The 18,734-nt window shown below is 52.3% G+C and overlaps 1 protein-coding gene across 1 annotated transcript in view; it reads left to right on the top strand.

The window, feature by feature from the left end:
* Kcnk3 (potassium two pore domain channel subfamily K member 3) overlaps positions 1 to 18,045 on the top strand; it is a 36,689-nt gene extending 18,644 nt beyond the window's left edge. Inside the window, exon 2 of the mRNA XM_087907423.1 lies at positions 14,670 to 18,045. Coding sequence (XP_087763549.1) covers positions 14,670 to 15,616 — 947 coding nt within the window. The 3' untranslated portion in view covers positions 15,617 to 18,045. The remainder of the gene's footprint in view (positions 1 to 14,669) is intronic.
* The last annotated feature ends 689 nt before the right edge of the window (positions 18,046 to 18,734 follow it).

Raw genomic sequence — 18,734 nt, 5'->3', positions numbered from 1 at the left:
TTGAGGGCGAGGCCCCCACATCTGCAGACTGGCTCAGGGGAAAGAAGGTTCCAGCAGCTGCTGCAGGCCGAAGTCCCTGTTGCCTAGAGTCCCTCTTCTCCCAGGCGCAATGCCAGCCTCCACCATCTGAGCTCCTGAGCCCTGGGGAGGGTGCTGAGCCTAAGAAAAGCCTCCCTTCACAGCTCCTGGCATCTGCTCCAACATTCCCTGCCAGCCCAGTGCTGTCTGGGCCACTAGCCATGACCAGGAAGGAAAGCAGGGAGCAGGTGATAGAGAAAGGATGCCCCAAGGCCTCTCCCCATCCCTAGACCATCCATCAAGACTGGCCTCCACGCATCTGCTGGGCTTCTGCCATAGACACTGGGTGCAGTGGGCCAGCAGGAAAAGGACCTGCCTCTACTGACATTGCAATGCTGGCAGAGAATGGGGAAGACAGAAGGTGCCCTTCTATCAGCTAAGGGACAGGGAAAGGTGTGCCAGGAGAAGCAGCCCCATATCTAATCCGAGAGGACAGAGGCGATCCAGGAGGGAACTCCGGCCTGTAGCCACACCGCGAGCAAGTGCTCAGGGGAAGAGCAATACTCAGAGGCGAAGTTGGCAGGGAACCCTTAGTACAGAATAGCCTGGAGGTTTATGAGATTTGGGAAGTAGCCGGTCCAGATAGGGGTGTGTTGGATCCTAGATTTACACCCTGTGCTCTGGACCTGGACCCTTTCACTGTCTTATGTAAATTCAGGGGATAAGGAAGATTTTGGAGGATGGAGTGGCAACCCTGAGCTGTGCTGGAGAAAAGTACAGACACACTAATAACATCTCCTGTGTCTGAAGATTCTCCAGCACACACAAACCAGGCCTTGAACTAGATACTTTCCATTTAGCCTGTCCAACCCCAAGGTCACTCGGTTGCCTCATCAGATTGGACCAAAGATGTCAGAGGTGTGGCAGGAGAAGCTGATGTCCTATCATGGGGGAGAGGCTGAACTTTCCAAGACCCCTGTCCCTAGCTGTAGAACTGACACTGTCCCAGCCCAGAGTTTTGCAGGGCTACAGTGCAGAATGGGACTAGAATGTCCCATCCCCATTGTACTGTACTACACACACCCGATATGGGGCTCCAGAAATCTGGCAAGGCCCTTCTGTTGCGTTCACCATGCAGGGCGCCCTAGATGTCTTGTGTAGGGCTGGGCATCCCATATGCAGGGTCTGGGACTTAGCCAGTGCCTCTTTGGAGCAGAGCAAGTAACGGAACTTCTGCAAAGAAGCAATAACTTTTAGCCAGGGTCAGAGCCAGGCCGCTCCCTCCAGTCTCCAGGCTGAGCTACCCCTGTCTCTAATCTGTTCAGTCAGGCCCTGGCTTCTTTCCCCACCACTCTGACTTGCTTATGCTTTTGCCTCACCATGGTCTCAGGCAGGACTCAAATCGTCGCTACCCTGCAGCTCAGCTCCCCAGAGCTTACCCAGCCCCTCAGTCCAGTTCTTGGGTGAGCCGAAGCTTTGGCAATATTCAGATAGGTTGTATATGTCCTCTTGGCTTTGGTGTTCCTCCCTGCTTCCATTCACTGCGGCCTGGGCCAGGGTGATGATAAAAAGAGAAACTGCTTTAACTGGAGCTGCTGTGGGAAGTAGCACCCCACAGAGGTAGGAGAGAGCAGAAGCCCCACCAAGTCCGCCACAGATGGCCGCTTCTAGCCCTGGCACTTACCCTCTACCTCCCCACCCTCGCCTCCAGCGCTATCTGCCTCGGGGGCCATACTGAAACCTCTCAGGATGACCAGAGAGAATTTCCAGGAGTTGCTCTCAGGAAGGAAAGGCCTGGTGGTCTCCAAGTTGTGAAATCCCCAGAGACAGAGAGCAGGGACCAGGGCAGGAGAGAAAGACTTTAGACAGGACAGTTTCTTCCAGAATCACATAATTTGAGCACCTACTGCACACACGGGTGCTACGACTCTCAGATCAAGTATTTCAACTATTGAGCCATAGCGAGCTCAATAGTTGTGAGGGGCTTACACTTAAAGATCTGCTGGACAGGATATCCACATTCTATTGACAAGATAAATGGCCCATGGGGAACCCTAGGTAGTCAGACCCCTGGAAGTGCCTGAACTTCAAAGTTCAAAGTTCAACGACTAGGCTGAATCCTGATCTTGGTCACTTTTATATGATGACCTTGGGCCAGTAATATTTCACCTCTCTGAGTCTTCTGCAGTTTCCTCATCAGAACAGAGCTGGTACTGGCCAGTCAGAGAGTTGTGGTGAGGAGCAGAGGTGTTGAGAAAAGGTGCCTGCTTCCCTGGTGCGGCGGCCATCACTCTCAAAGGCACCGAGAACTACGGGACTTGTGGTTTCATTTCTGTTTCCCTGAAAAAACAAAAAAAAGACAAAACAAAACAAAACAAAATAAGCCCACACAACTTAAGGGACAAAGGGTTTATTTTGGCTCAGTTTCAGGTGACAGTACATTATTGCAGGGTCTTGGAGCAGCTGACCACACCACACCCACAGTCAAGAGCAGAAAGAAATGAGCGTGTGTATACCTGCTTGTCCTTAGCCCATTCTCTATATTTATACACTCCGGGATCCAAGCCCAGGGAATGGTGCCACCCACGATGGGTGAGTCTTCCTACCTCCACCGGAGGAATCAAGGCAGTCCCTCAAAGACACACCCCCAAGCCAACTTGATCTAGATGGTCCCTCAGGTAGACTCTTCCCAGGTGATTCTAGATCATGTTGTGTTGATAATTAAAATGAACCATCACTCCTAGGCTGTGTTCTGGCCAGCGGGCTCCCTGCTTCCTCCCTCCCTCCTTCCCTCCCTTCCTTCCTATACTCCACCCTCCATATCCCCAGTTATCTGCAGCCCCAGACTCCACACAGAGAGGAAGGGAAGGAAGCAGAATTCAGGTCATGCCTGGGCCCTAACCACCTCTCCAAGCCCTTCAGTGTTCAGCACCACAATATGCTAGTGGCCCGCTTGCCTCCTACAAGACAGAGAAGTAAAAGCAGCTTCAATCACAACGGCACGACTTGAGGTGAGGAGTGACCATGCTAGCCACTGTCACCAAGAAAGGCTAAGTGCATGGGGAGTGGAGGGGGGCAGGTTCTCATGGAATGAGAGCAGGAGGAAGGCCTCTTAGACGAAAGCAATGTGGGAAGGTGGGACTCACAGAACCAAGCCCACATCAACGCAGGAGGGCTACTGAGCAAGGCCAGAGCAAGAGAGTGGTCTTCATGGACATTCTGTTCACCCCAAAATGTTCTACAAACAAATTTATTGCCTTTTTTTTAAAAAAATGGCAAGTAGCAGGATAAGCCAATCAAAATAACAACAAAAAATAAAAAGGAAGCAAGAACAGAGAATGGCCTCAGACATTGGCCTTGAACTAATATATAATGACATCCAAGACCAAGATGCTATGCACATGATCCAGATTTCACCCTGATCTGGGTATTGTTTCCAGTGTCTAGAGCCACCTCAAGAGGCCACCTGAGCAGAAGATACAGCATTCCCAAACCCTAGAGATTGGCAAAGGTGCTGTGCCTTCCGACTCCCTGTCCTGGCTTCCTGGTCCTACCTTCAGGGGATGGATCCCCATCCCTGGCACAGACTTGGAACTTCTGAGGGCAGTTCTCTGCTTTTTGGTCTCCTCCCACCTGCACGCTGGCTAGTCTGTTCTCAAAAAGCACGACTTGGCTGTCCCATTTCTGCGTCCTTCCTCAGCACTTAGCCGGTGCCTGGTACAAAGTCAGAGGTGCTAAGGGAATGTTGGCTCAGCTAATCAATTACAGCAGGCGAAGAGGATGAAGCCATGCCTGTCACACTCATTTTCCACCTAATGTTCTTGAGATTGGCAAAGTGTCACAACCTTCGGGGGTGCCTGCTTCCTGCCCAGCCTCCCCAAGTGCCCAGGTTTCCTCTGCCAGAGGTCAGTATCTTTTATGGGACTGATCCTGAGCTCCTCAACAATATCCACCTTCTGCTCCCTGACTCAGGCTGCTGGTGGGGTCCTTGTTGGAAACCCAGTACAGACTTGGGCTCAGTACAGGTGGGAAAGGCAGAGAGAGAGGAAGACCTGTTGTTAGAGATGGTGCCTGCTGTTTGTTCATCCCTTGATGCTGCTTCCCCAGAAACCCTAAGAGGAGAGTTCATGAAGGCCCCATTGAGATGTCCCATGGACCCTGATCCTTGACCCCAGAAGCCCAGGAGGTCATTAATATAAGAAACAAAAGTGTAGTGTGTGGCCTGGGGAGAACTGGCTCTGTCACTGACCTGAATGGCCTTGACAAATTATTCAACCCTTCAGCTTAGACTCCTTCCCTGGAGATCCTGGTCAACTGCCTTCCATAACTCACCATGGATGATGCTAGCGTCAGCTAGGCTGGCCATGGTGCTAGGCCCGAATGCATCCCTTGACTGCCATTCACTAGCTGTGTGTGTAGGGGGGTGGAGGTAGGTGTTATGAAAATCTTCTCTGCCTCGCTTTTCTCATCTACAAACCAATCATCCATAGCTGGTAAAATTTCTGAGACGATGGAGTAAAAAGTGTGTGTGTGTGTGTGTGTGTGTGTGTGTGTGTGTGTGTGTCTTGTGTAAAGCTCTGGAACCCAAATGTTCAGCAAATGTGGGCTGAGTCCAGTGCTATTACTAGGGCTGCGTTGCTGAGAAGCACAGGTTACCACCACCATCACCAACACCACCCCGATCCCCAGAAGTCAGAGAAGCCAAAATGAGACAGACACATCTAGGTAGTATCTGGAGGTGAAGGAGCAAAAGGATGGGAGACTCAAGGGTCCTGAAGACAAGTCTGTAAGACTAAAAAGAGTAAGGATGGAGATTTGGGTACCTTGGGGGTTCGCCAAGCAGTAGGAGACGACGAGATTTCCCCCGTTGCCGCTACTTCCTCCTGACTCTGAGAAGAGGCTGTCTAGGGGAGCTGGGATTTGAACCTTTGACTGCCCCCCTACCTGTTTCAGCTGAGGCACTGTTACTTCTCAGAGCGAGCCAGGCAGGCTCCTCCATACTCTCTTCCTCTCCCATGAATTTGAACAGTATGGACCAAGACTGTGATCTGATTGTGCAACCAGAGACCCCAGTCATTGTTTTGGGCACTCAAGTATCCCCTTGGCCCTTGGCTAATTGCCACTAAGAGCATTGCTCTCTCTTTGGTTTGGGACTAGAAGTTGTGGCTCCTCTGACGCCCTAGAACCTTAAGTGCTGATGAGCCTAAGAACATCTCCCCTGGCTTCTTTATATCCCACAAAAGGCACTCAGAGCCCAGAGAGGACCATGTCTTGCCTATGGCCACACAGTACAGCTGTCCATCTGGCCATAAAGACACAGGCCATAGGCCTATATCACGACACCTGGTACAGTGGGTGGCCTGAGGTCAGTTAGCCTTCCCCAAATCCCCAGGGTATCTGTCCTTCCATATAGCAGTATCTCCCAGAGCCTCATTCTAGATTCAGCCTCCCTGTCTTCTACCTGTTCCAACCTCAGAGATTTATGCAGAGGCAGCTCTGTCCCAAACTACTTCCCAGGTATGAGGAGGGCATAAGACACAAAAGATACAAAGATCCCTGCCCTGGGATAGCTTGCAGTTTAGCCCTGAACACAAAAGCATCACATACACTGTACCATTCCATCTCCTCCCTCCTGGCTTCCTCCTTCCCCTTCCCACACCCCTTCCTGAGACCCCCTCCCTCCACCCACCAAGTTCTCTCTTCTGCTCTAGCTTAGGCCTGAGCACTTGTCAACCAAGCTATGCTGAGGACCCCCAGTGAAGCCCCCTGCTCCCAATCTCCCACAGCCACGCCCACTCCGTTTCTACTCAGGGATGTGAGGAAACTCACATTTGTTTTTCTTGTCCCTTTCCTACCCTGGAGCTGCCAAGGGCTCCACATCGCCTTCCAGGTAAGATTCTTTCTCTTGAGCTCTGCAAATGTGAACCCTTGCCCACCAAAACAACTCTCACTTTTCAGCAAGAACACCAGGAAGATTTTGTTGTTGTTGTTGTTGTTGTTAGATGTTATTATTTTCATCATCCTGATCTGGCCCACACAGTGCTGGTAGTCTCAGCACTCAGGAGGCAGAGGCAGAAGGATCACTTGAGCCTAGATGTCTCAAGCCAGCAATGTGGTAAGACCCTGCCTAATAATATAAATGGCTATTGTTACTATTATTAAGTGTTTTTACATATAAAAGCACTAGAGGGTTGGATATATACCTCAGTGGTAGGAGCACTTGCTTAGTATGTGCAAGACCCTTGGATCAACCCTCAATACTATAAAAAAAAATAGTAATGGATTGTTTTGTAAAACACATAAAACAGTGTGAAAGGAAAATTAAAATCAATAATAAGCTCATTATTCACGGATAAACTCTGTGAGCTCTCTGTCGCATCTCTAGCTTTTTCCCTGTGTGTATGCATATGCACTTTTTGTCTTTACAGATTTAGGATAGGATCCCACCGTTCAGAAAGCACCGTGCCTACTGTTTTTGACATAATACAGTGGTTTTCTGTGTAATTAAGAGACTCCTCAGGAATAGCACTTTAATGGCTGTGCAATATTCCACCCCATAAATATACCTTAATATGTTTAACTAAACCCTATTGGTGAACATTTGGAGTGTTTACAATTTTTCACAATGAAAATGCTGCTATAAACATCCGTGTTCATAAATCTTTGCTCCGATCTCTGGTTATTTTCCCAGCAGAGATTCCTAGAAGTGGTACCTCAGGGTCTGGGTAGATGCGTTTCTAAGGATCTTGTTGTGTATATGAAACTACTTTTCTGGGAGAATCTGCTGGTCCCTACTCATTGGTGACAGTGCCGCCAGGGCCATTTTCTCTGTCCCTTATGTTTCTTCCCGTACATCTTAGCTTCAACAGCTCCCCCTGTGGGAACTCTGTATCTTTCTTCTACCCTTAAGAGATCAGGACAAATGCCACCTCCTTGTAGTCCTTTCTGACACCCCAGCTAGGGTTCTTCACCTCCATCCCGCATTCTGCCGCTACCTTAATTACCCCCCAACCAGTCAACTCTGTCATGTACCTCAGTAACAAGTGTCGTAATTATCTTTGCTTTGGGAAAAAAGAGTGAACCTTTCAAGTGCTCCCCCAAAGGGTTTCATCTGATTTACATGTACGTGGAAAATGTCTTGAGATCAAGGATCTCGGTTTGATCATCAGGTCTACCTCTCCTGGCCATTTTCCCCAACCTTGAGTGTAGCCCAATTGCAAACTAGTCTTGAGCTGAAGGGCGCTTGTAACCTTGCCTTTACTGTTCCTTGGCCTGGTAGAATGGACAAGGCTGCAACCCTCGGCAGCACTGGGGAAGGCAGACAGGATAAGCCAGGATATTCTAGTCTTCACTCTGCCTGTGACTTGTTGTAGTGTGGATCTGGTCCTCTATGTCCCTCTAAGCCTTAGTTTACTCCTCTGTAAAATGGGCAAGTTGAACCACCCAAAACCCAACACTGCAGCATGAACCCCTTCTGAGGACCCTGCTTGAAATCTCTGCTCTAGACCTATGAGGCCCCTGGACAAAGCCAGCCTGGGGGGGATGGCCCAAAGAAGCTGGGCCCTGAGGCAGGCCTGGCTACAGGCCAGACTGTGTCTGCAAACACTGACCTTGGCTGCTGCAGGGATTTTCCATGACACCAGCACCCTCCTTCTCGACTCTCCCATTCCACATGGGCCTGGGAGGTTGGGGGTGGGGCACTGCAGTTCTTCTGCCTAAGAGATCCCCAGCCAGTAATAGAGAGAGACACCTGTGGGTGGGAGACGGCTCAAGGCTCAAGAGCGAGGGGAACAGGGGCAGCGAGAGAGCCGCCGCTGTAGTGTGAGGGGCAGAAACTGAAAACGGAGAGGCTGAGATGAAACCAAGAGGCCCTGGGAAGGGGCAGGGCAGAGAGACGAGGCAGGCCAGGCGCCTTGCTGCAGAACTGTCCTTGCAGGAGCTCTGGCCTGCAGGGTGACAAACCCCAGACCCAGTTCTGTGTGCTCATCCCTGCCCCCACTCGCCTCCTCGGGGCTCTGGTGGCTCCTCAGACCTAGCTGTTGGCTGAGCCAGGCCTCCTGTAGTGCGACTCCTTTGGGGCCCAGAGTGGTTTCATTTTGAGGGGAAGGGGTTGTAGCAAGGGCCAGGGTTGTGAGTCAACAAAAGATCCTAAGAGAGCTGGTCTTCCTTGCAATTAGGACTTTGGGGAGGGGTATTTGGGAGTCACCATCACAGACTGCACAGACTTCAAAGCCTTTATCTTCGAGAACTTTGGTCTTCCGGGAAGAGCAGCGATTGCTGATCAGCTGCCCCCACCAGGCCCTGTGCATGACACCAAAGGGACTTGCCACTCCGTGGAAAGAGTGCCCCAAAAAGGAGAGCCTGAGCAAGGCAGAGGGAGGGCCTTCCTGGTACTTTGAGGAAGTCCTAGAAGCTTCTTATACAAGATGGTGTCTGATCTCTCAGAGTCCCAGAGGAGAGGAGAGCACTGCACACTCTATATTGTCCACTAGGCCAGCCACGCCTCCCTCTGCCCTCAGCGCAGTGCCTGGGTACCATCTACCTTCCATTTCATCTCCTTTAATGCACCCACTCTGATCCTGTGTCTCTCTCTTCTCCACACTGCTCTTGTCCCCAGACCTCCAGCCCTTTTAGGAGGCACAATCCCTCAAAGTCACCTTTTCCAGGTGCCCATGACTCAAACCTGACTGCTCCTTTCCATCCCCAGGCAAGCAGGCCTTCTGCTGCCCCTTCTCCAACCTTCTGGAGCAGGCCCTGCCCAGAGCCCCACAGTGCCCTCTTCCTTCTGCTCAACAAACCCAAGCAGCACCCCCTGTCGGGCTATCCCTTCCCCCCATTTCCAGCCTCAACCCAGTATTCAAAGCCTTTGGGTGTCTCAGACCCCCACCCCCACCCCGGGTCACCTCATTCATCTTCCCCCTGAGACAGACTTTAGCCCTGGCCAGGGCCGTATTTACTCTAGATAAGGGAGTCTGCTGAGAGACAAGGGTAGAGCAAGGAACTGCCAAGGTTCTAATCCGCCCAGAGACGGAGATCAGAGACTTGGAGTCAGAGAACAGCCTGGAAGAAGGACCCCAGAAGTTCTTGATGTGTTCGAGGAGCTCTTCCCAGACTAATCTCAGAAGAACCCTTGTTCAGTGATAAGCACTGTGAGAAAAATGTTCCACGGCCAAATCCATGAGAAACACATACCGCATTCTCCAGCTCGGCGTAGGAACACAGACAAGTACGTCCTGTGTCAGTTGTGACACGTGATTAAAAAAAAAATCCTGCTTTGTCCCTGTTTTCCCAAACTACCCTTTTCTTATCCGGCCTCTTAATATACCATGGCGCTGATATTTGAGGAAATTAACCTCTAAGAAATACAGGTCGCACCATGCTGGTGCTGAGGGGATACTTTAATGATCGTGCGATCCTAGAGACCTAAATACATCCACATCTGCCTCTCACATCTACCAGCTCACCAAATCTCCCCAACAACTATACGAGGGCGATACCTCACTGTACCCATTTCATAGATGAGAAAGTCGAGGCTTGGTGGGTGGCAGAGCCTGGTTCAGCTGCAGGGTCTGTGCTCTTTGTGTCTCACTGAACTGCAGATTTCCTACCTGTCTGCAGCTTTCCCAGCATACAAGGGTAACTTCGTTCGGCCTCACAGAATCAATTATCCCATGCTAATCTGAAGTTCTGATTGACAGGTGTGCCCTTAATTGATTTTGATGGGGGAAATAAACTAATTAGAGTCTTAACAATCATCTACTTGGTGCCTGTTCTGTGTAGTAAAACACCACATTTGATCAACACTTCACAAACCGAGTCTTTGATCCTGTGAGTGGGTGGGTGAACAGAGAAAACGCTAAAAGACACTCAGTACAGTTCTTTGGGGGTTTTTTTGTTTTTGTTTTTGTTTGTTTTGTTTTGTTTTAAAGGTGGGGTAGAAACCAGGGATGGGAAGGGACAGCCCAGCATATAAAACTAGTCACAGCCAAGCTCAGGGAAGACCCATACACTTTACTCCACTGAGGCTATGGCTGGGGGCCCACTTTGGGGCCAGCTAGGCCAAGGGTAGGAGGCAGGCAGCAGCTCACACACTCCCGAGGCCATGGGGAGCAGGTGGCCAGGACCAGGCTATTACCCAGCACTTGGAGTTCTGCTTTGAGTAGAGGGAGCCAGGCCACTGGGAGAAGAGACCAGTAAGGGGGGCAGGGACAGAAACAAGCCCACCAGGCCCCACAGGTCTCTGAAAGCCAGAGCTATAACCAGTGTCCGAGTCCCTGACACCAGGAACTAAAAAGAGCAGACATGTGAGGCTTCCAATGCCATCTTTTGGTTTCTTGGTGCCCTAAAATATTTATGCTAATAATTAGCAATTATGTCCAGCCATGGCTTCCTCAGTCAGATTCTTTTTTAAAAGAGATTTTTAAAAATTACATCTATTTAGTGTGTGTGTGTGTGTGTGTGTGTGTGTGTGTATGTGTGTGTGTTCTATGATGGTGTGTTATGGGACTCAGAGGAACTCGTGGGAGTTGGTTCTCTCCTTCTACCATGTGGGTCCTAGGAGTCAAACTCAGGTCATCAGGGTTGGCAGCCATCTTGCCGGTCCTGGTGGCTTCTGTGCCCTTAGTCCATCCCAGTCCCACCTCTTAGTGAAGCTGCTTCCTGTGACGAGCTGCCAGACCTGGCTGAGTGAGCGGGTAGAGCACATTCAGCAGCAGCCAGAACATGGTTTTAGAATCAGGTATCCTGGGTGACAGCCTGGGCATGTCACCAGCTGTAGACCATGAGCATGTGGCTTTTCCCTTTCTGTTCCTCTGTGGCTTTATCCATACAACCCAAGGACCAGACCACATGAATACTAAGAACCTTTATTTACATCTGTGGTGGATTCAGGACTGGAGACAGAGAGAGGAGGAGACAGGGATAGCCCTAGTGAGTGCCCAGAGAGGCGGCCACTAGAGTGTGGACGCTCAGGATATGAGTGCTGACTGTTTGGACCAACAGGTACTGGGAGAGGGTACCCAAAGACTCAGCCCCAGAGAGTAGCCCCCGTGTGTGTTGGTACCCAGAGGGACTGGCAGAGCCCCTCCCAACCAGAGACTCCCAACCAGAAGGAGCAACGGGCAATTCTTTTCACCTTCTTTCCAAAGCCAAACTAGGCATGATGCTGCCCTGCTGCCGGGGGACAGGGTTGGCCAAACTCCCGGTGACTTCCCAGAAGTCCAGGGTCCCCTGGGACTGGCTCCACCCTAATTGGCAGTCCTCCAAGCTAGGCACCCACGTCAGCAGGTCTTCGGGGCTCCTTTGCCCTTTCACCCAGTGACAATAAGATGGGCAAAGGGCTGGTTCACCCTCGGCCCCAAGATGAAGAGCATCTGTCCCCAGGGCACCTCCCGGGCAGCACCCTCCCATTCCCACTTGTGTCTCGTCTGGTTCGAGACAGTACCTCAGGCTGAGGCTTCACACGGAATGTGCTTCCCTCTGGGCCTCAGTTTCCCTTCCTGACATGGCAGTGGCACAAATACAGAGTCAGAAGTGCCTAGTGGCCACAGCCACCTCAAAAGGCTCCTTGGAACTTCTCAAACTCAGTTGTCAAACATAAGTCAGTCACAAGAGTGCCCTTGAGGGACGTTTTTGAAGGCAAAGTTAAGTTTTTATCCGAAGGTTAAGAGTTTTTGATCAGTGACCCTGGCTCTTGGTAGGGAGTGGGGGCCAGCCTGGCCATCTACCCGAAAGGTCAGGCACTCGCTCTGCCCCTGGTAGGAACCTCCGGTCAGGCCTGAATGAGTCACCCGGGATGGGGGTGTACTTATGGCTAAAGCTACGTTCTGAGCCCTGCTCCTCTTGGGAATAGGAAACTGGGCAGGAGCAGAAGGATGAAGGGGGAAAGCACTGTGGGGGAGCTATATGCACCTCTGGGTGCCAGATGAGGATCCAGGGCAGTGCCTAGGGGCCATGGCTAGCAGGGTGGAGCAGGGTGGCTGTTTTGTAGGCAGAAGATACCAGGCAGGTGGGCACTGAGTTTTCCTGAAAAGCTATAGTCTTGAATGGAATCCAAGGCAAGCTGATAAGGGGTGGCATGGTGGGGTAGAAGGGTTCCTTCTTCCGGTGATGGCTATGAATGGCTCCCCCCACAGGACCCTGCTTTACCCTGCTTCTTGACCTGTGTTCTCAGGTGCTTTCCCAAGGGCCCCTCCCATTTGCGCATTCCACAGGTTCCAGAATACTCTCCCAAGCATTTGTCTCCTTTACTCCCTGAGGCAGATCTGATAGCAACTCAAGACACAGAATAGCAGAGGAGACAAACGAGCTCAGAGACAGAAAGAGAGCCGCCCAGGGTCACACAGCCAGGGCCTTATCCATATTCTGCTCTTCCTGTGCAGCTTTGCCCACAGTGTCATGCCTGGAGTGTGGTGGGGTCCGTACAGTGTGGGATGCTGGTCTCGGGGACAGGGAAGCCGCTCTGGCTGGTGGTTGTCTAGCTGCCTGGCTGTCGAGGTGAGTTGTGGTCTGGCTGTGGGGCCAAGCTGGCGGGCACAATTTGTTCTCACACTGCTGGGGTGCGGATGAGCCAGGCCCCATGGCTCAACAGCTCAACTGCGCAGCCCCTGGCAGAAGAAGAGACACCGCCGCTGGCTAGATGCCGCACCGGGGGCAGGGGAGCCACTCTCAGGACAGACCTGAAGCCTTCACACCCCAAACATCTGTTCCCAGACCTCTCTGGGCTTTAGGATAATGATGCCTATGGTTGGCAGAGGTGACTCTCCTGGAACGCAGCTGCTCCCAAGCCTGAAGATCTCTTGGAAACGTGAGAGTCCTCTGCCATCTCCTTCATTATTAATCAGTGAGCTATTGTTGGGCATTTGAGATGTACCAGGCTCCAGGCTAAGTGCCTCAATACATTATCTCACTTATTCCCCCAACGCCCTTGCTGTGAGTGACATACTAGCCCCATTTTACAGATATGAAAACTTGCAAAGCTCATAATATCCCTGCCTGAAATACAGTCATGAAGTGTATTTGGGACTCCCTTGGAAGGTGGAAGTTAGAGGGCCCGTTTATAGGTTCACCAGGACTTCTCCCCGCCACATTGATGTTTAGTTCTATATGGTGGGGGCCCTACAGGTCATAGATGAGCCTTCTCGGAACCACCCACATAAACCACTGATCACTTTCAGCTAGGAGGAACCCAGGAAGACTGCCTGGAAGAAGCAGTGTTTGGTCGACATTTCCTAAGACTCAGAAAAGAGGAAATCTTGGAAACTCCACCCACATTCTTTCATACTCATAATTATCTTAATAAAAGCTGAAGTGTTTATGCTCTCTGGCCTGGTAGGAGAAGCAAGTGGCCAGAACAAGATTTCATTTTCAAATAAAGAGACATGATCAAAGAGAGAAAGTCATTTGTTCAAGGTCACAAAGCCACGACTAATAAGGCCAGAACTTGTGCCCAGAGTTTCCGGTTCTCATCCAAGGTCCTCCCCCGCTCCAACCTCCCCCAGGTAGCCAGGAAGATTTTGCTGCCTCTCAAACTCTTAAACTCTCACACACACTGAGGTTACAGGCATTCACCTTTACACACAGCTCGGGACAGAATTTTTGGTAGTCATTTGATGATCAGCTCAGGGGGGCAGATTAGACTCTGCCTGGCTCACAGCTGGGAATAGACACAGAAGAGGAGAGGGCTACTTCTGAAGAACACTCAGGACTCCTGCCTTGCCAAGGGCGATGTACCACCCTCATGTGGACAGAGCCTACTTCTGGACCAAGTCCCTTGGGAAGACCCCAGTCTCAGGCAGGGTGGAAAACCTGGAGTACTCATTAATTCAACTGTGGCAAGAGAGGGCCCTGCTAGACCAACTGCCCAGGGAAATTGCAAGTTCCCAGTGGCCTTCACCTCACCCCACCCTACCCCGCCCCACCCTGCCCCAATAAGCTTTGGCTGCAGCAGGAAAACCGTCAAGAAGCAAGAAGCCATTCATGCCTCGGTTTCCCTCCCCCCACAGTGAATCATCATGTCAGAAGCCATTCCATCCAACCACCTCCCCTCACAGCCATGGGCATTGAGGCCCCCAGAGGGTAGGGAGCATGGCAAACCCCAAAGGAATTAGAAAGAAGCCAGCTCTCAACGGCCTGGCTTCCGTTCCGTTCCCATATATTAGCTGCCGTGGACAAACTTCCCAGCAAGCACCAGCGGAAGTTTTCAAGAAAGCAGATTCAAGTTCAAACTTGGATTGCAAAACTTCCCAACAGTGTGGCCTGGAAAGTCGCTGAGTTCCCTTGGTTGTCTGGGATTATCATCTGAGCACTTCTGGTGATACAATGTGTTTGTTGTCCAAAGCAACAGGACAGGAATGTGCCCATGTGTTGAAAGGCAGACTCAGTAGCCAGCTGTGGTGGCAGACATGGTGGTGCATGCCTGTAACCCTAGCACTTGGAAAGCAGAGACAGGAAGACCAATATGAGTTCAAAGCCAGCCAGGTCTACATATTCAGAGACCCAGGCTAACCATGGCTCCCTACCTAGCAAAAAATGAAGTGAGGTGGGGAGGTAGATCAAGAACCTGCAAGACGAGGAGTGGAGGGGGCAGGCAGAGGAGGAAGGACCCCGGCCAGCTCAGCCCCACAGTGTGTGCTTTCTCTCCTCTCTCACAGGCTATGGCCACGCAGCGCCCAGCACAGATGGTGGCAAGGTGTTCTGCATGTTCTACGCGCTGCTGGGGATCCCGCTCACACTCGTCATGTTCCAGAGCCTAGGTGAGCGCATCAATACCTTGGTGAGGTACCTGCTGCATCGTGCCAAGAGGGGGCTGGGCATGCGGCACGCCGAGGTGTCCATGGCCAACATGGTGCTCATCGGCTTCGTGTCGTGCATCAGCACGCTGTGCATTGGCGCCGCTGCCTTCTCCTACTACGAGCGCTGGACCTTCTTCCAGGCCTATTACTACTGCTTCATCACGCTCACCACCATCGGCTTCGGTGACTACGTGGCGCTGCAGAAGGACCAAGCGCTGCAGACGCAGCCACAGTATGTGGCCTTCAGCTTCGTGTACATTCTCACGGGCCTCACGGTCATCGGCGCCTTCCTCAACCTTGTGGTGCTGCGATTCATGACCATGAACGCCGAGGACGAGAAGCGTGATGCGGAGCACCGCGCCCTGCTCACGCACAACGGCCAGGCGGGTGGCCTGGGTGGCCTGAGCTGCCTGAGCGGTAGCCTGAGCGACAGCGTGCGTCCCCGCGACCCAGTCATGTGCCCGGCGGCCGCGAGCGGCATGGGAGTGGGTGTGGGTGGCAGCGGCTTCCGCAATGTCTACGCGGAGGTGCTGCACTTCCAGTCCATGTGCTCATGCCTGTGGTACAAGAGCCGGGAGAAGCTGCAGTACTCCATCCCTATGATCATCCCGCGGGACCTCTCCACGTCCGACACATGTGTGGAGCACAGCCACTCGTCGCCTGGAGGCGGTGGCCGCTACAGCGACACGCCCTCACATCCCTGCCTGTGCAGCGGGACGCAGCGCTCGGCCATCAGCTCGGTGTCCACGGGCCTGCACAGCCTGGCAACCTTCCGTGGCCTCATGAAGCGCAGGAGCTCGGTGTGAACCACAGCCAGGCCTGGAGCACCTGTGAGCCAGCGGGGTGGGGGTCCTGCCTGCAGAAGCCGCAGGAGTTGACCGGGAGGCCTCCCCCAAAAGACGCCTTTGGGCCCAGTGGGAAGTCCCCAGTCCACCACTACCACCTCTATTCTTCCCCAGCCCCTAATCTCCAACTGTGCGGGCTTGTACCAGCCAACAGGAGGTCGGGCTCTGAGGACCCCTGGAGCCCCTTTCCGAGCCCAACGGAATTCCGAGAAATGTGAAACTTGGGAGGTGGGGAAGGCAGCCACTGGGAATCTTTCAGAAATCTGAGAAGCTCCCCAGTCCTCAGAGGCCCTGCTGGAACCCAGAACCCTTACCTCCCAAGGGGACTTCTGTTCTCGGTTTTTTGTTTTTTGTTTTCTGGTTTTGTTTTCTTCTACTTTTCTTCTCTTCTTCCTCTTCCTCTTCCTCTTCTTCTTTTTCTTCTTCTTCTTCTTCTTCTTCTCTACTTATACCTCCCCTGGGCTCTCCAAAGCCCACAATGTCTTTGTCCAGGTCACCCCCCACTCAGTCCCACCTTGCTCTCTCATCCCCAGCCATGTCTCCCAGCCTCCCACTACCTTCTGTGTCTTTTTTTTTTTTTTTTTTGCATGGCTATGCAGTTATGGAAGAAAAAAAAAAGGAAATCCCAGCAGTCTCTAAAGCTAGTCCCCAGAGAGCAGGACAGAAAAAGGAAAAATGGCAGGCCACAGGAGTTAGAGCAGAGTAAGTGCAAAAACTGTGGCTTCCAATTCTGCAAGGTGGCCACATCCATAGGTGAGCTAGCTATCTGGAGTCTGATGCTGTGCTCGGGGCTCTTGGGAGACTCCAGCCTTCAGGACTGCCCTTGGAATGGGAAACACAGACTCCTGCTTGCTGTCTGTCCCTGGCTGCTGTTGCTGCTGCTCACCTCTTCCATTTATAGTGATTTTCAGCACCGGAAACCTGTCCTACCTACTCATTCACGTGAGTGTCCTAACACTCCGGTTAGGTCACCTGGGCAATCCTTATGGCCATTTTTTCAGAAGAGGAAAACAGGTAAAAATTACTTGCCCGGGGTGATGCAAGTCTTGAAGGGGAACGAGAACCTGCAGACTTGTTCCCAGCCCAAGTGCTCTTCTTTCTGGCCCAGCCTGCTCTCAGAAGCAAAGCCCCTGCAGGCAACACCCTGGCCTTGTGTAGGCAGCTGGGGCTTCAACTAGAAATCTGAAGCCCTAGTCAGAGCCCCCCTGCCATGGCTCTGCCTCTGCTACTCTTAGCCCAGAGACTGCGGCTCTAAATGGACCTTGTCTCTGTTCGTAAGCAGGGAAGTCCTTGGGACCCAGGTAAGCAGGACTGAGTCTCATGGACTAAAAGCCAGGAGTTGATACTCTGAGAGTTCAGGGATTGGGCAGAGCAGCCCAGACAGCTGGCAGGTATAACCTGGGACATTATCCCTGGACCAGAAGCCAGGGTGGGTACCTGCATCCTAAGTTGCTAGAGTAAGGCTTCCACTATAGCCAGAAACACCCCTCTGGGGGAGAGAAGGTATAGGACCTGGTATACCCTCTACCTCCTCCATTTGTGACCCAGGTAGAGGGTGGCAGACTGTTGGCTTGCTACTGGGGACAAGCTGGAAGAGGGGCAGTGCCCAGGACAACAGAAGGGTATGTGTGGGGCTGTGGGTGTGGCTCAGAGGCACACTTTCTTAGTGTGCTTGAGGCCCTGAATCTGATTCCCAGCACCAGGAAAAGGGGGAAACACTCCCCCCCCCCCCCTCCAGCAGCCTTCACTCACTGTTCCCAGGCCCAGCTCCTTACTGCTGAGTAAGGCCAGCCTGACCATTTGGGAAGCTAGAGAGAGAGCCCCACCATGTCCTCCAGGCCCTGGAGACCCCTAGGTGGAAGGACTGTGACTTGTGTTTATCCCGTGTCCATGTGGAAGAGCTGGCCCATGTGCCAAGACCAGTGGGACCCAGGAGCTGGAGAGGTGCTGTCTGTGTTTATGTTGGGCCAGAGGCAGTACTTGCTGCCTCTGTCCTGTGTGTGACCCTGCCCTCGAGGGGTCAAGTCCCGTCAGATCCGAGGGAGCCACAACCAAAGTTACAGAGAGGGTGGGGAAGGCAGCAGAGTGGCCCTAGGGTCTGAGCATGGGGGACTGCTTGTCTCCTGTAAGGTCTTGCCTAGGGAACTAGAAGGCCACTGTCACTTCCTGTCTCACCCCCTCCCACTGCAGGCAGCCTTTCTGCTTCCCCAATGCCTTATGCCTGGGCACACTGCCACAGAATATGCAATATGTGTGGGTGACATGCCCCACACCCACCTGGGCAGCCCCTGAGTCCCCAGGCTGTGGCTGCCCTGGCCCCCCTCAGCAGCTCCTGCCCATCTGTCTTCACACTGAGATTGGCGCCTAATAAATGCTGTCCATGGAGACCAGGCTCTGGTTCCCGCTCCTCTGTCATTGGTCACCGTAACTGACGCCCTCACCCTGCCCCACCAGTGCCTACAAACACGACTGCTTGGGGAGCCTTGTGTAGAAACCCGGGAGTCAAGCCTGGCTTCCCTTGGTAAATAATTTCTCAGAAGATCTGGATCTTTTCGATTTCATCCTGGAATAGACCATGAGAACAGGACCTTAGAAATGATTGGGCCCTGTTCTCCCGCTGTGCATAAGTAAACTGAGGCCAACGAGGGCAAAGCACGTGCCCTGGGTCACACAGCTGCGAATGACAGCTTCCCCACTTTCCCACCTCACCTGGCCTGAAAAGTCAAACAGGATGAAACCCAGCTTCTCTTTTAGCTGGGGCCCCTACCCCCAATGACCTGACAGACACACACCTACAGATTATCTCTTTCAAGAGGGGCACATCACAAGTCATTGTCTTTAGGGTATGTTTTTTTTTTTTAGCATCTAGAGGAACACCTCAGGCTTGAGAATGGACCTTAGAGCCCAAGACAGATGTGTAGAAAGCTGATGGCCCCTGCCCATTTGGTGCCAGCACCTGAATCACTAGCCAATGGCTTCCAGGCTTCCCTGAGCATGAGCCATAGTAATACGTTCGGCACCACGATCTCTCGGCACAGCATGACTCATAACCACCCCCCCACATTCAATATGTGCATAG

This window comes from Myodes glareolus, chromosome 6, assembly GCF_982192425.1.
Source record: "Myodes glareolus chromosome 6, mMyoGla1.1, whole genome shotgun sequence".
Classification (NCBI taxonomy): Eukaryota; Metazoa; Chordata; class Mammalia; order Rodentia; family Cricetidae; genus Myodes; species Myodes glareolus.
The sequence above is the reverse complement of the archived record's forward strand: the minus strand, read 5'-3'. Positions and strand labels throughout refer to the sequence as shown.